Below are 17,288 nucleotides of genomic sequence, written 5' to 3' on the forward strand. Positions count from 1 at the left end.
AACCAGTGTTACAAGTAACGTAAATTTGTATCTGCTATGGTGCCATAATATTGCTCTAAATATTACAGGGAGTGGACCTATATTCCTATCATACAGTTTTGCTGTGATATTTGTATCATGTCCTTCTAAAATTCATGACAGGATTAGGCTTCTATAGATCTTTATAACCATCTTCAAATTGTATGACCTTCACTGGAAAAAAAATTCTAGAAACCATTTTCCGCGCACAGACCTCTCTAGACGAGATTCTATTTACCACACCTGGGTTGCATTTACCTCTGATTTAACAACGGGACAGGTTGGACATTTCGACGCGAGTGCACGTTTTTGTTTCCACGGCAACTTGCGTGGGTGGAGTTATGGTCTCAGGCCGAGAGAAGCACAGCATTAGGAACAAACTCCACCCACTCGGGTAGACCAGTATTATTACGGTTTTCTCTTTCCTCGAGTCTCGCGTGTGCCGCGCATGCTCCAAACTGCCGGCGGGTCATATGACCAGGGAAACGAAACCAGAAAGCGAGAAGGACATCAGTCGAAGAGAGAGGTTTCACCCCTGCGTACTTCCGTCTTCGCTTAAATCCCGTTAGACCGACTACAACGTTTCTTTTTGGCTGTGAATCAGTGAAAGTTTCTCACTTTCGGTGGTCCAATATCTTTTCTTCTACGAGGGGTTTATTTGATTTAGCGAAACAGCTTAACATGTAACGTTTCGGTAAGCCACTGATACTGTTGTGAGACTGAACAGGAGCCTCTGTTTTGCACTTAAATGTCAGAATATCCATGGTTTTGCATACTTTAACTGCCGAATGCGTTAGCTGACTACCCTGCTAGCTGATTATTCGTTTAATTATAATTACAGATAGTTGTGCGCATGTGCATGATGCTGTTGGGTTTCCACAGGCTTGAGTAGGAAGTGAACTATCTTGACGGTTGAAGCCAGGATCTTTGGAGAAAGTTCCCCAATTGTATAAGTAGCGGGCAGAGGAGACAAACTACACCTAAAGTCGGACAGGTGGGGCAAATTAGCAGGCCGACGGGTTTAGGGAAGACTTGAAGCCTTTCCTTAGAAGACGCACATCTGGCTGCGTAGTTCTCGTGTGTGTAACGTTAGCTAGCTGCGTGTCGCTATGATGAGGGTGAGCGGTGTGCTGGTGTGTGTGCTGTTGCTGTGGGTAGAGGGGTCCCTGGGTGACACACCTGCCAACTGCACCTATGAGGAGCTGCTGGGGACATGGGTGTTCCAGGTGTCTCGAGGAGGCCACGACAAGACTGTCAACTGCTCCAGTGAAGGTAGAGACACTGAACACCACAGACCCCCAAAGTTTTGTTCCAGGAACAGCTATCTGAGAGTACTCTATATACTGTAGTAGTTGGGGAGATAACAGAGTGACACCTCTGATCATAATAGTCATTCCTAGTCATTTTCTCCCAGGTTAACTTATCCTGACTGAAGAAATGGTGCAGAAATGAGAAACTGTGTGCCACGGAGGGCCGAGAGTCTGGTTGCAGGTTTTCATTCCAACCAAAGACTACAGCCGTGAAATAACCAGTGTGTAGTCTTTGGCTGGAATGAAAACCTGTAGACTCTCGGCCCTACATGGCACAGGATTGTCTATTCCTGTGATAGTAATATGTATAATTTCGCTGGGGACCCCTTGAAGGATCTCTGGGGGTTTTGGAAATTCTAGTGTAAGTTGCATCTGTCTAACTAGGTACTGAAATCCACGATGCACTGCAGTTGGAATTTCATCTGAAAGCTGCTGGCTGTATTGGTGGAGATGAGGTCCATAGGTGAATCACTTGCATTCAGTTATCCTCTTTTACACTGAAGCTCAGTTGTGTTGCCCCTCTCTGCAGCCACAGGTGTGAGTACGGTGACACTGACCCTGGAGAAACTGTCTGTGGCCACAGACGACCTGGGGAACAGCGGCTTCTTCACCCTCATCTACAACCAGGGCTTTGAAGTGGTCATCAACGACTACAAGTGGTTCGCCTTCTTCAAGGTTAAAGATGCACGGACGCAATGAAGTTCATTAACTTGAGCGATACTTTTGGTTTATGTACAGTATTTTGCCATGGCAGTGCCCCAATTACTTATGTTTCATCACTGCAAAAAGCCTGTGGCTACCTTTTCCACATTTTGGCTGGTGAAGTTAAATTTTGCACTGCCCTAGATTGAAAATACTGGCTGAAGGCTAATGAAATTCTCATTCTCACGACTACTTCCCACGAGCTGTATTATAGAAAATTCTTGTGTTATGGTACCACTCATCTTTCATCAATTAGCCTAGCCTAGCTTAATCATTAAACTAGTTTGTGTAGTCGCAGTTCAACTCCTCATTCTAAGCAATGCCAAATTACTGTGTTTGAAAAAATGTGGGAAGGAATTTGCGCTGTGGGCTCGAGTGTCGAAGTTACATTGTTAAACAAAACCTGCTTTTGGGAGTGCTGCTACATTCAAGGTTTACTTTCACTATGAATAGTTTTTCCTCTCCACTCATGTGACATAAGGTTGCTAAGTATAGAGATAAGTATAGAGATCTTAGTAGATAAGTTAATGGTGAGAGAGAGCATGAGCACAGTGCATTTACACCAGGTAGAAACTAAACTTGTTTGAACCGTACAATATTCAGCAACTGAGTCATTCAAGGCTAGTTTTCTTGTTTTTTCTTTTTTTAAATTGTAATGCTCTAGTGTTTTTCCCCTTCACTCACATGATGCTTTGTAGAAGGAAGTGTCATGGCCTGTCTTGCCTACAAAACCCATGTGACAGATGACTTATTCACATCCAGTTCAATTTCCTCATTGTCTTGACCTGTCTGAGCTCAGTGTTGTGGTCTGTGAGCGAGACTGGGGGTCTGGCTTCCAGGCACAATTACCTGCACTGAGGACTGACTAATCACAGCCCATGTTGACCTGAAGACCTGCCCCCAGTAATGAATATTTATGAGAATCCCGGAAGACCAAGAAGACTCATAGTCTACTTCCATTTCTTGTTGCCTATGATAATTCTCCTTTCCTGTTCTTCCTTGTAGGATTTGAAAGCCCCCAAACTTTTCACCCTCTCACTCATCACTGCCCTAATGGTGTTGCTGCCTTAAGTAGTCGTGGAAAAATTCAGAGATGACGGGGATGACGTCCCTAGTGACACTGGGGTCATAATAGTAGTACACTATGCTCCTAATTAGTGTGGTCTTGCTTCCTATACATTTAAATTGACAGCTACTTTTCTCCTCACTTTTTGTTTTTTGAGATTCTGTTGCTTTTGACTTTGTACTGTATTATGCAGGCTCTTCACATTCCTTCTCAAAACTTGAACTGCATTAACTTGATAATTAATAATTTGACTACTTAGTAGTCTGTTGCTTTTTGAAAGTTGAGTCTTGTCAACTTCATGTTTCTTCCCTTGCACAACATATTCTTTTTACAAATACACAAGATATGACTATATTGAACTTGTGAGCTACACTACAAGCCCAAATCTAATTGTGTCCTTATGTCTTCCAGTACACTACTGAGGGCCCTAAGGTGACCAGCTACTGTGACCAGACTCTGCCAGGGTGGGTCCATGACGTCCTGGGACACAATTGGGCCTGTTTTGTTGCCAAGAAAGTGGAGCCATTGCCACCCCGAAAAGAGGACAACATCGTCTTCACCCGCAGGTTAATAGTTTTGTTGTATGTTTAGGAAAATCTCCAAAACTACCCCTGTGTTTAAGGCAGAGCAGGAAAATTCCCCAAAACAAGCCTGTATTTTAGCCTGGGTTCTGCCTGATGGCAGTAACAGTACATCCCCAAAGTGTACAATGGAGAAACAAAAGCTAACAATCACCGAGCAAGCAAGACATCAGTGGACTGTGACACACAAGAGTGTCTTGTTTGTACTCATAATGTCAGGGCAGACTGTATTGATGATCCTTCCTTTTAGTGTACAATGTACTTTGGCCATCTCTGCTTTAATCTAACCTTTTTTTTCTTGCTCGTCCTTTTTTGATGTGAACAGAGTTTCTCTCTCACTCACCCTCTAATGACCTGTGGAAATGTGCCTGGCAAACTGAATTCACATCAGAAATCTGACAAAGTACAGTCATTCCTCAACACCGGACTTGTCCACAGGCAATACAGAAATGCTTGATTTGAAAAAGCAGTGCTCAGTGAACTTCCTGACTGAGTTACTGGCAACATAAAAGGAGCTTCCCAGACTCTTTGGTTAAAGTTTGATTTAAACCAGTATATTGCAAGCAGCGTGTTGCTGACAAGTTGTCAGTGGGTCGCTGGTTTGATCCTTGGTACCCATTTTATTAACACTGAAGTGTCCCTGAGGAAGGGCATGTACCCCCCCCCCGTGTATGTATACCAAACTGCTCCTCGGACAGGTAGAGTTAACCAGATAATGTTGGCTGTATACTGTGATCCAAGATAACAGCCAATTACTTGTAATGTGGCTGTGGCTGTACACATACATATTCCATCTCCTCCGCCCTCCCCAGGCTTCTCCAGAGTCCGTACAAAAACAACCGTGACTTCGTTGATTCGATCAACTCAGTCCAGAGCTCCTGGAAGGCCGCCTCCTACCCAGACTATGAGACTTACAGTCTGGAGGAGCTGCTGTACAGAGCTGGAGGGCCTGCCTCTCGTATCCCCATGTGAGTATCTGGACCAGTATTTCCCATACTGTTAACTAGGTGGGGAGGTGTATGAAACTGCATTTAGACAATGTGATGCCAAAACCAATACCGATGACACGTATTCAACTGTGTGTCATGGAGGGCCAAGTATGCAGGTTTTCATTCCAACCAAAGACTACAACGGATGATTTCACTGATTAGTTCCTCCTCTCTGGCTGAAGGTTTGCTAATCAGTGAAATCACCTGCTGTTGTCTTTGGTTGGAATGAAAACCTGCATACACCCGGCCCTCCACAGTTGAATACCCCTGATTTATGGCAAGATGGCAGCTGTTCTTCCAAGAGGATCCACCACTCTCCTTTTTTGAAATACCATATGTATTAGTTTCAGTGTGGAGTTTGTGTGATGGGCTCTAATTGCTGTTTCAGAGACTTTTCAACCCCACCAAGAAATCTGGGTACACACAGTGTACACATACCAACAATAGAGGACCCAACCAGTGCATACAAAGATCTGCTGAAACTAAACTCATTTGTTCAGTCCTTTTTTAACACTACTTCTGTAGCTATCAAACCCACCTTAATCTCCATAGCTCTTAGTGTTTTTTTTTGTTTTGTTCTTTTATTATAAAATTGAGCTTTTTCAGACTATTTCAGTCGCCTGAAGTCAAATTAACTTAAATATGATTCTTTATCTTATACCCCAGTCGTGTTTCCCCCGCCCATGTGACAGCTGACGTAGCAAAGATGGCAGCAGCTCTACCTGAGCGCTGGGACTGGAGAGACGTCAACGGTGTCAACTTCCTCAGCCCCGTCCGAAACCAAGGTGACATTTCATTAGTGTCCTGTTTAAACCTTGAAACTCCAGTGTGTCTCTTACTATGTATAATAGAGTGCTGACTTGAGGGAAAAGTCGTGGCCCTGGGACCCAGCCAAAGCATTGTAATATGTGTCTGTGGAGAAAATTACTGTCTCTCTCAGTTCCTGAAAAGGTGGACTTTTTGGAGATGCAGTATTTGATCTGTACACCTACACAAGAGATTACAAACACTAACACCAAAGATGCAAATGTTCTAAAAGATTTGCTGGATCCATGACGCACAAAGCAGCACCTTTACACTTGAGCAGCTGCCAATAAAGGCAGACAGTGAACAGTAGCTCGCCAGCTACTTTGCCGTCCTTTTGGCTGTCCAGGGTCTTCCTCAGTAATGCTTTCTCCTCTCCTCCAGTGTTTCTACGCAGCCTAGTGTGTGAGTGGAGAGATTATGCGTGCTGAGTAGCTGGAGTGTCTGAGAGGGCCTCTGCAGGGCTGGATTTTTTTTTTTTTTTTTTTTAAGGATCTGGAGAGGGCTGCAGTATTTGAATAGCACCCCTCAAAGCCACTGTATGTGGAGCTTATTATTCTGCCATAACCCTATGAATCATGGATTTTGTGGGTTCCATCTCGGTTCATGAAAACACACAAGATTGAGGTGGCTTACAAGGCGACCTCGCTGGTCTTGGGCTGAATTTACATAGGAACATAGCCTTTTTACATCAAATGCTACCCAGGTTTGACCCTCGTAATATTTTACCTAAAAAGGGAAGATGCAGGAGTAGATTGTATTGTTAACAGCACTTAATTGAGGTTTCAGCACAGCAAGTCCTGTGAGATGGCTCTGACTTTTGTATTTTGTGGGTTGGACAACACAAACTTGTGGTCATCCTGCTGAATCTTCCTTTCAGAAACTGAATGTATTGATTACACCCCTTAAGGCCATTATAAAGGTTGACATTAATTTGCCCAACAATTAGGCCATTCATTAAGATTTCACTCTGGCAGGTGTAGCTCTAGAATTCAACTGAACTGTCTCTATATTACATATCATATCACTCTTTAAAAAAGGGGTTCAAGTTTGGGACCAAATCAAAAATGTATTCTTGTCACCCAGACTCATTAAATCATGATTACAATTAACCCCCCACCCTCAACCCTACAGCATTAAGCCTATAACCAAATGTGGTTCCCAATCCATAGTGTAGTGTAAGTTCTTTATAACAGGCCCTGAATATAAAATCACTTTCATTGCAGTGCATCCAGTATGTCTCTCAGGCCTTCTGTAATTTCCCAGTGCCTTGTTCCATTTTCATGAAATATGGCGATCATACAGAGAACTATCTTGGACATTAGGAACATGACAACACGTAGAGTACAGACTGACAGTAATGTATTCTTGAACTAATTGTTTAATGTACTACTGTGTTATAAACTAATATAAAATGATGTGCGCAGCAGTGTGCTTTCTCTTAACCCAAGTGTCAACCTCTGTGTTCTGTTTCAGGATCATGTGGCAGCTGCTACTCCTTTGCTACCATGGGAATGCTGGAGGCTCGCGTCCGAATCCTCACCAACAACAGTGAGACTCCCATCTTCAGCCCGCAGCAAGTGGTCTCCTGTTCCCAATATTCCCAAGGTAACAAACTTCGTCTTTCCCTCAGACAGGTTTCTTAAAGTTGATATGGGACTTAACATCGGATATGTCTAAAATTCATCTGGTTTCCCCAGCAGATCCTTCCATTTCCATTACATCCAAACAGGTGTCAATACAGGTGGCAAATGGACAGCAATTAGAAAATGCTAATTTGATTTAACTCCGTTGACTGGGATCCTGTTGGAGGAAGTCATGACAATAATGGAAAAGTGCTGAACCGTGCAGAGAACTCTGGCCCCTTTTCTGCCTAATCAGACCAAGTAGCACTCAAGTGTTTTTGGAAAGTGAAGCCTTTCATAACTGCTCTGATTAGGGTATTTCTGACTCTGATTAATTCTTTTAAAGAGTCCTGGAAAATTCTTTTTGAATTTCTCCTTGGACTAGATCAGAGATTTCACTCTTTTTTTTTTAAAAAAAAGGTTGAGACAAACTTCCAAGAATTCCACAGAAATGGCAAGTCTCAATTAAAATCTCATGGCTTTTTCTCAAACCCGATTTACTGCTCAACTTCTCTCTCTCTCAACCTCTTAAGGTTGTGATGGTGGTTTCCCATACCTGATTGGGAAGTACATCCAGGACTTTGGCATTGTGGATGAGTCATGCTTCCCGTATATTGGAAAGAACTCTCCATGTGGCGTTCCTCAGAGCTGCAGCCGTCTTTACACAGCAGAGTACAGCTACGTCGGTGGGTTTTATGGTGGCTGCAGTGAGATGGCCATGATGTTGGAACTGGTCCAGAATGGACCCATGGCAGTGGCGTTTGAGGTGGGTACAAACACAACAGCTGCTCAGTGTCTCCTACTCATCTAGTCTATTTTACACCTAAATGCTGCTCCTATATGCATGCACACATTGTCTAAATCTATTAAAGGGTTTCCAAGCTGTTTCATGTGTAATGTGTTCCATAGTAAATCTGACCTTTTACATAAATGTTGTCTGCTCTTCTCAAACTCACTAGACCTTCACCTTCTAGAGATGTAGCTTGATTTTAACACAAAACGGAAGACTTAAAGAACACAGAAACTGCAAACAAATTATACTCCAGTTTTGTCAGTTTAGTGTTTTCATGTATACTTTTCATCTGGTTCAGCTTCAGTGAACTACAACAGCCGTGACAGATTTCATGCACATACTCAAATCCCCGCTTAACCCTCCCACTCCCCCTCTTGCAGGTGTACCCCGACTTCATGAACTATCAGGAGGGCATCTACCACCACACGTTCCTCAGAGACTCCTACAACCCCTTCGAGCTGACCAACCATGCTGTGCTTTTGGTGGGGTATGGCCGCTGCCACATGACTGGGCAGAAGTACTGGATTGTGAAGAACAGCTGGGGCACGGGCTGGGGCGAAGAAGGCTTCTTCCGAATCCGCAGGGGAAGTGACGAGTGTGCCATCGAGAGCATCGCCGTGGCAGCCAAGCCCATCCCCAAACTGTAGAAGTTGTAAACCGAGGAACAAGGTGGGAGGGGGGAAATCTTGATTGAGTCTCAATAGTGCAGCGTAGCTTCCCTTCCTATTTGATTTCAGCCATTGTCAGGCTTCCAGTGTCTCCTGGGGAGCTTGGAAATGTAATGACCCATATTCCAGTCGTAAACAGAACATGGATCTTTTTGATCTTTAAATGTCCCTTCAAGGAGCATTCTCCCAGACTGCATGGCCATGAACTATCTTTCAAAAGGAAATCCACAGCTAAAACAGAAGTAGCATGTTATGCAAGTCTCTGATTCACTGTCAGTCCAGCAGCTGTCAAATCCTTATGTTTGTTTATGCTTGTAGATCCAATTGAGCGTTCTTGGGTTAGTCAAGATTCATAAATGGCTATAAATGTTTTTGAGATGTGAAAAACTTAGACTGCCTGCCCAGTCACCTCTAGTTAACATAGACCTTGACCAGGAGAGTCTTGTGTCAGGTGGTGCTCTGGCTCATATGGGGATAAAAGGTCTAACATGTAACTCAGGGCAAGACTTAGCTGAGCGTCAGTTTTATTATTAACCCGCAACCCCTGCAGAGATTCTAAAACAAGGCTAATACTAGAAGGGCACTTGGAGAGCGCAGACCTCCGCCAAGGTTCGTGCTATTATTGCTTGTTCGTGAGTCGGATCCGGATCCGCTCCAAAATTTAATGGGTTTTTCCTTGGCCCATGCTACACACCTTCCATGAAGTTTCATGAAAATCGGGCTAGTAGTTTTTCTGTAATCTGCTGACAGACACACAAACAAACCAACGGCACCCAAAACATAACCTCCTTGGCGGAGGTAATAAACCTACATTAGTTCAAAGCCTTGCTGCTGCCTTTTTGTCAAAATCATAACATGGAGACTTTTGTTTTAGGGTCCATTTCCCCTTTCAGTATTCACACATGCTTCTGGGTCTGTAGCTCCTAGAATGGATCTGAATTGGAGGGAGGAAGCTACTCTGCACTGATTTCTTCTTCCTGCTGCTTGACGCAATGTCTGAGTCTGGTACCAAGCAGAAGTCCAAATTTACCATGTCAGCTTAACCTGTTGCTTTAAGCCAAATGTTGTTATGGCTCCTGATGTCGGCAACCACTTCTCTGTTGGCAGTGAAATGGACTGTTTTCTTCAAGCTGTAACTGCAGATACAAGCTATACTTGGAATCAAAATGGACTAGCATGTCTGTGACCTAAATCATGACGGGTAGTAAGTTCTTTCAATTAACATTTAAAGGGAATTGATGTGGGTGTACTGGAGTTGGTAGCTTCTACTCAGTGTTCTAATTTTTTTTGATTGCTTGTCAGGTTGAGGGCCTCAATTCCATGTCTCAGGGAAGCACAATGGAGATTGAGTCATATCTTCTGTCCTCGCATCAATTTAGAGCCTTCTTGACTGCCATATTTCCTTGTGGGACAATTGTTAGCTCTCTGGGGAGCATCTAAAAGGGATTTCTTGATCATATGTGAAAGGGATGTAACTGATTCTAGTGCCTCAATTTCTCCTCCCATCTCAATGTAGGCAGAGTTTCCCATTCTGATGTTTGCACTATGTTTTAAAATTTGAGAGAAAATAAAATCTATAAATATTTGCTATTGGGCTTAGTGTGTGTGTGTGTGCGTGTCACATGGCAAAACTACGGTCAGTGTACGTTTTAACAGTTTGTTTTTGCATTAAATCAAAAGTGGGCAAAAATGAGAATTTTTTTTTTTCTTTTCGTTTTTTAACAAGATGCAGAAACGAAAATACTACTCTAAAACCCCTTGTCTTGTTCATATTAGAAAACCAAAACACAACTTGATTATTTGATTTTCCCGTGTGGGAGGTTTGTTTTCTGCATTAGACTGGAAAGAGATTGAGATTACGGCTAGGTTTTTAACAAGACGCAGAAACGCAAATATGACTCGAAGTCTCCTTTTGTAATTGATAATCACAAAACCAAAACATACCTTGAATATTTGATTTTCAAGTCTGGGTCGGATTAAATCAATCAACTTTTATTTAGCTCTCGAAAGACGCACAGGGTTGGGACCCTCTTTTCCAGTGGTGCTGAGATTACAAATAAATAAATAAACAAAGACAATTAAAAAAGAGAATCGCACAGATCAGTCCATCCTCACAGATGCATCATTTAAAACAGGTGCAATTAAGGTTAACCAGAGTTGATATCTTCGACTGAAAAAGTCCCAGGGGAACAAGGGGATCATATTTCAGCAAACCCTGAGATATGCCAGGTATGCAGAGGACAAAACTTAAAAGCAGTCTTTCCGAGGTCCATGGAGAAACGTGGAACCTCGAGCATTAGGCAGTCCTGGGAGCGTGTGGTAGGCTCCAATATTCCGATGTAAAAGTGAATTAAAGTACAATGGTAATTCCCAAGTAGGGCTTTGTAAATAAATGTATACCAATGTTGGTCTCTCCTGATACAAAGGGAGGGCCAACCAACTTTTTTTATAGAGGATGCAATGGTGGGTACTGTAACTATCGCCTGTTAAAAATCTAAGAGTTGAGTGAGAAATTGCATCTAATGGCTTAAGCGTGGTAGCAGATGCATTTCTGTAGATTATGTCCCCATAATCCAGAACAAAAAGGAATAGCGCCTCTATTAGTCTCTTTCTAGCAGACCAAAACAGGATCTGTTTCAATAGAAGCCAAGTCCAAAATTTCTCATCCAACCAAATTCCAAGGTATTTATAATGGGGAACTCGTTCAATACATGTGCCATTTAAGGTGCAGAGCTGAAGGTCATTATAATCAGTATCTCTTGCTCCAAAAAATAACATATTTTGTCTTGTCAGCATTTAACACCAATTTAAAGGAATAGTTGACCCAAAAATGAAAATTCAGTCAATATCTACTCACCCCCATGCCAGTAAAAAATTGGGTAAAGTTTGTTAAGTGAGCACCCATATTAATGTTTGATGTCCACTTTAGTCTCCGTTCTGTATATATTCTGCACAGTGTAATACATGCAGCGTTAAAAATGGCACATTTATGGCATTTTTTATTATTACTATGACATCAAACATTAATATGGCAGCAGAATCAAATCCAATATAAGACTCTGTAAAAGCAGGAAATGATCAACAGTGTCAAATGCCTTAAATAAATCAACAAAGAGTGCGGCACAGTCTTGACTTTTATCCAGGGCAGATACAATGTCATTTAAAACTAAGGAAGTGGCCGAGATCATACTATGTTTGGCCCTGAAACCAGACTAAGAACAGAGTGACTGTTAAGAAATGCCTTAAGTTGTTTGTTCACCAGGGATTCCAAGATTTTGGCTAGACAGGACAATTTAGAGATTGGACGATAGTTATTAGGGTCACTTTTATTAGGACCTTTATGCAGAGGTAAAACGTGCTGTTTTCCAGACTAGGGGTACTATACCAGATAAAATAGATAGGTTAAAAATATGGGCAATATATTCTGCAATCAGGGGGGGCAGAGACCTTCAGAAAGAAGGGATCCAGACTGTCCTCACCAATTGATTTCTTCATATCTATTGTAAAAAGAGCATCTAATACTACAGACGAAGAGCTGTCCATAGTCATGGGAGAGAGCCCCTCACCATCTACAGTGGCATTAGCTTTATTTCCTAAGTTAAAACACAATGATCAGAAATAAAATTGTTGGGCAAAGTACTGAAATTATGTTTTCTGGAGGAGTTTGTAATCTTCCAAAACTTTTTTGGGTAGTAAATGTACATAGTAGTTTGATTTTGCTTTTCTCACAAGTTGTCTGAAGGCCAGCCAGTGGGAGGGGTCCCCTAAACGTCTGGCCAGGGCCCATGCCTTGTTCCTTGAATGAAACAATGAAGATAACTCCTCAGTTTGTTCGTTAAAATTTCTAAAATTTCTCCTGACTAAAATTCGTGGTGTAGATTTCTCCAGCCTCTCATCTCTGATGCAGGCAATGGGGCAATGGTCACTGATGCTGAGACCAAATACACCATTGGCAGTACATTTATCTGGCCTATTGGTCAAAATTAGCTCAAGGAGGGTGGATTTTGATGGATTTTTAAGGTTTGGTCTAGTTGGCTCAGAGATTAGTTGTATTAAATTAAAATCACCACAGATATCCTTTGGACCATTAGATAAATCTGTCAACCAGTCCAAATTGAAATCCCCAAGGATTAACAATTCTGTTTTGGCAAAGGGAGAAAGCAGCTCAGCCAACAAATGCAACGAATCAGCTACAGCCGAAGGGGGCCTATAGATCCCCACCACTGTTATAGAAGGTTTATGACCCAGGTCCAGCTTCAGTGCAATGAATTCAAAATATTTGGGGACTGAGACAAACTTGAGCACAGCAACAGTGGACCTGGATTTTACATAGATGGCTACACCAGCTCCTCTACCGGCTCAATTGATTCTTCTTCGATTCTTGACTTAAAAATACCAGGATTATCTATGGAAACTGGTTTGACAGTGGGATTATGCTGTATAGTATGGGTTAAGCATGTAGTCCAAACCGCAATTAGGTTCCTATGATTCCTGCTGACTACTGCACCAGAAAAATGTCCAGAAGGCCTATGATTCAGTAATACAGGAATACTAGATACAGGTGAATTTATAGCATCACTATTATGGGTCGGACATGTACGCCGTCAGGTACTTAAGGATTTACCAGAATGCAGTGCAAGATCCATGTTCAAGGCTAAAAGATAAGAGCCAGCTCTATTGGGATGAGTACCATCCTGTCTGAATAACTCCAGCCTGTTCCAAAATGCAGAGAAATTGTCAACAAATTCCCAAAGAACTGCAATAACCCTTCAGCCATATGTGGAGTTGACGGATGCGACTGAATTTCATATCACCATAGCGGGGGGAGGGCATTGGTCCAGAGATGATGCACTGTCTCCCTGAGACCAGGAGAGTATCAATGAGAATTCTGAAGTCATTTTTGAGCTGCTCAGATTACTTGAGGTTAGAGTCATTTGATGCTGAAGGGTGCTCACAGAGTACCAATGGTACTTTGGCATCAATGTCTCGGACCTTAGCACCTGGGTAGCAGAATCTTTCTGCCTTGGGGAGGGTGACGTGATGGACCATAGATGACCCAATTATGAGAATAGAGGGAGGACCACTTTTAGGGGGAGGAGTAGGCCTACTGGATCCATTGGGATGAGACGCAGATGTGGTGGAGGTGGGCCAACAGTTGAGGCAGTCCTACTAATGAGCTCCACAGCAGCTGGGGGAGATCAGGAAGAAGGAGCTGCAGCATGGGAGGATGGAGGTGGAGTGCGGGAGGATTGTATGCAAGGGGATGTAGGGCAAGAAGTGGGTTTAGAGGGCTTAGTTGAGGGTTGAGGGAGTTCAGCTGACACAAGCCTGTCCAAAGCCTGGAACCTGCTAGAGGGGCCCAAAAGGAACACCTGACCTTCCCATTTCCACTCCGGACACGGGTCCAAGGCTCCTGGATGAGGGGTGTGGAGCAGGCCAGGTTTAGCACCAAGATGCACCCAAGGGTCCTCCTCAGTGTCCCCAATAGTGTTGCCTAGCCAGGGAACAGTTGTTTCATTTTGCCCAACCAAGCCGTTCTTCTGGGCCACATCCAGGGATTCAGCAGCAGCAGCAGCAAGGGAGTCAAAAAGCTGTTCATCCTCCTTAATTTGATGTAGCAAGGTAATCTATACCCTCCAACTCCATAATTTTTTGTCTCGGGGAGAGACAACTCAATACTCATTGCCGCTCATTGGCCAGTCCTATGACTGGTCATAGCTACATCCGGTTCATCCAACCTCCCCTTGTCAAAATAAGAGTTCAGTAGGTTAATTTTATAGTTTTAAAGAAATCCTCACTGTAGAGCAATATTTCCGACAAAATACAACAAATGACTAAATATATAATTTAATTTTGCAATGCAATGTGTTTGATCTTTAAGTAGGTCTAATCTAGCAACACTGAGAAAGAGACTCCATTCTTGTTACAGCATCACATGCCGTGGTATCTCATTATTCAGTCCATTTGGTGATAGGGCTTGTAATGTCCAATATACTTCTCTCTGGTATTCAAATTCGAGGATGAGTATTATCTTCAAGTGGGTGGCACAGCTATGGGGATCCCCCTAGCACCAAGCTAATCTGTATGAGGGGGTCTTTTTGAAGAGAGATTTGTATATAACCCTATTGAGAACCCATTCTTAAGGAATATTCTTAAATGGTATCACTATATTGATGACATTTACTGCCTTTTTCTGGGAACAGCGGATGAACTACATGAATTTACAAGGTTATTGAATGAAAAATCCCAATCTCAGGTGGGTCAAAAAAACATGCACATCTCAAGAAACAGACAGAAACAAATTGTTGGTGGCACATATTTCCAGCCTTTGCCATTAAAAAGAAGTCTTCCCAAGATGCAGTTTTGCAGGCTCAGACGTATTTGCCAGACCACTGATGACAACATAGAAAAAGCTACAGACATGAAACACAGGTTTACTGAACGTGGTTATCCCCTTCAGTTGCTGGATGAGGCCCTTAAAATGGCCATTGATAGACCCTGTGAAGAACTCTTGCAAAAGACTCTTCCCAAAAAGAAGAACCATTCAGTAATGTTCAGCACTACACACACCCCAAATGCTCACAAATTGGGCACTATTGTAAAAAAATACAGCCATATACTGCCATCAGATCCTACAGTGTCTGACCTCAGAGAGCCTCCCATTATAGTATATAGAAGGGGACGTAATCTAAGGGGTAGATTGGTGCATGTGTGGAATTGTATAGCCCTATATAAGCTGTGTGTCGCTAGGCCTGCAGGTGTCACTGCAGGCTGGTTGTATGTAAGTTTCTACTCTTCCTCTGTTAGCTCCACCCCCGAGCAAAGTGTAAATACTGCCCGGTACCCGATGTCCGGAGAAAAGGACCGTTTCACTACTTCAGTGATTACCTTTCTCCTGTGCATGTACAATAAAAGCATAATCAACAGCAGTCAACTGAGTTGTTTATTGAAGAAATTCCGCGACACATGCCAACAGGAATCCAAGGAAGGGTGTCACTCAAACTCTTCTACGCCCACTCTGCAATGGTTGCTACAAATGCAGAGGATGTGCACAATGCAACAACATGATAAAATGTGAATACTTCTGTCATCCTCATACTGGCAAAATATTTCCAATTAATGATGTAATAACATGCTTTACTTCTCGTGTCATATGATGTGTGGGAAAACCTCTCATCCTCTAGAATAAGTGAACATAAGAGCTCTATCAGGAGAAATGATAGAGAATACCCAGTGGCAGTTCATTTCAATGATTGTAAACATGGCATCTCATCATTCAGGTTCTGTGGTATAGAAAAGTTGAATCCACCAGATAGAGGTGGCGATGTTGAAAAGATCTTAAACCAGAGAGAAGTATATTGGACAAACCCTACCACCGAACTGACTGAATGATGAGATACCATAGCATGTGATGCTGTAACAAGAATGGAGTCTCATTCTCTGTGTTGCTAGATTAGACCCTTGTAATGATTTATGAAAGTCAAGTATGACCCATGTCCCATTACAATGGTATCTAATCCCTGTATACATACTTTGTATAGCTCTGTATCTAATATGCCGTTATTGGGATAATTTGTTGCACTTTTGACTACTGGATTCCATAAGATGTTGTATTGATTGACCCTTTACCCTACAGTTGCCATGATTGCCTCACAGCTGAGGACACAGAGAGGGGTGGGGCTTCATCTATTTAAGACACCCATGACAAGATCCATTTACTAGTCTGAGGAAGGTCCTGTTGGACCGAAACGTTACTTTGTATTGAACAGGTGTTGCATTGCAAGTGCGGGAGTTGCTTCCATTGTTTATTGTGGTGCTTCCATTCAGGCCTTAAGTGAAAACTATATTTTTGGCGCGTCTGTTCATGCCTTAAGTGGAAGCTACATTTGTTATTTTTGGAATTTGATGTGTTTGGCAAAGGAATTAAACTTGGAGCCAAGAGGTCTCTATCTGATCAATAATCCATGGTTTAATATGATATATGAGAGTACAAAGACATGAGACATCTTTCTAGAATTGGAGAGCAGCTGTGTTAACTTGTATGACACACAGTCATACAGTCAGACACACAGACATAGACATACATACAGTCAGACATAGTCTATTTAATCCAACCCACACCTGAAAATCAAATATTCAAATATGTTTTGGTTTTGTGATTAGGCCTATTAATTACAAAAGAAGACGTCGAGTCATATTCTCGTTTCTGCGTCCTGTTAAAAAACGAAAAAACGAGCCGTGGCCTAATCTCGTCTCTGCTATTGTCTAATGCAGAAAACAAACCTCCCACACGGGAAAATCAAATAATCAAGTTGTGCTTTGGTTTTCTAATATAAACAAGACAAGGGGAAGTCGAGACGTATTTTCGTTTCTGTGCCGTTTCTGTGCGAGAAAACAAAAAAACAAGTCGTTTTTGCTACTTTTGATTTAATGCAAGAAACAAACTGTTAAAACGTACACGGACCGGACACTGACCCGAGAGCGGTCAGTTTCACCCTTGCCTACTTCCGCCTTCGCTTAAATAATAAAAACATCTAACAGGAGCTACTGTTTTGCACTTAGATGGTGTAATGTCAGAATATCCATTAATGTTTTGCATCCCACTTTAACTGCTGAACTGAACTGCTGCGTTGGCTATCCTGCTAGCTGATTATTCGTTTAGATTATAACTGATTATAACTGTAGGTAGTTGTACGCATGTGCAAGATGCTGTTGCGTTTCCACAGGCCTGA

The 17,288-nt window shown here is 42.5% G+C and overlaps 1 protein-coding gene across 2 annotated transcripts in view; it reads left to right on the top strand.

Annotated features, from left to right (window-relative positions):
• The first annotated feature begins 873 nt into the window (after window positions 1–873).
• The window catches only part of LOC139931799 (dipeptidyl peptidase 1), a 31,484-nt gene continuing 15,069 nt past the window's right edge, over window positions 874–17,288 (top strand). The window contains exons 1-8 of one of the 2 annotated variants that reach the window (XR_011785526.2): window positions 874–1,290; window positions 1,858–2,003; window positions 3,508–3,662; window positions 4,490–4,645; window positions 5,333–5,451; window positions 6,947–7,078; window positions 7,629–7,861; window positions 8,269–9,077. Coding sequence is in view for 1 of the 2 variants with exons in the window: in XM_071925407.2 (XP_071781508.1) it covers window positions 1,128–1,290; window positions 1,858–2,003; window positions 3,508–3,662; window positions 4,490–4,645; window positions 5,333–5,451; window positions 6,947–7,078; window positions 7,629–7,861; window positions 8,269–8,535 (1,371 nt within the window). In the remaining variant the exon portion in view is untranslated. Of the gene's footprint in view, window positions 1,291–1,857; window positions 2,004–3,507; window positions 3,663–4,489; window positions 4,646–5,332; window positions 5,452–6,946; window positions 7,079–7,628; window positions 7,862–8,268; window positions 10,145–17,288 lie in introns of those variants that run through there. The other variant, XM_071925407.2, reaches the window with a different exon arrangement.

Source organism: Centroberyx gerrardi, chromosome 6 (genome assembly GCF_048128805.1).
Source record: "Centroberyx gerrardi isolate f3 chromosome 6, fCenGer3.hap1.cur.20231027, whole genome shotgun sequence".
In the NCBI taxonomy this organism is placed as follows: Eukaryota; Metazoa; Chordata; class Actinopteri; order Beryciformes; family Berycidae; genus Centroberyx; species Centroberyx gerrardi.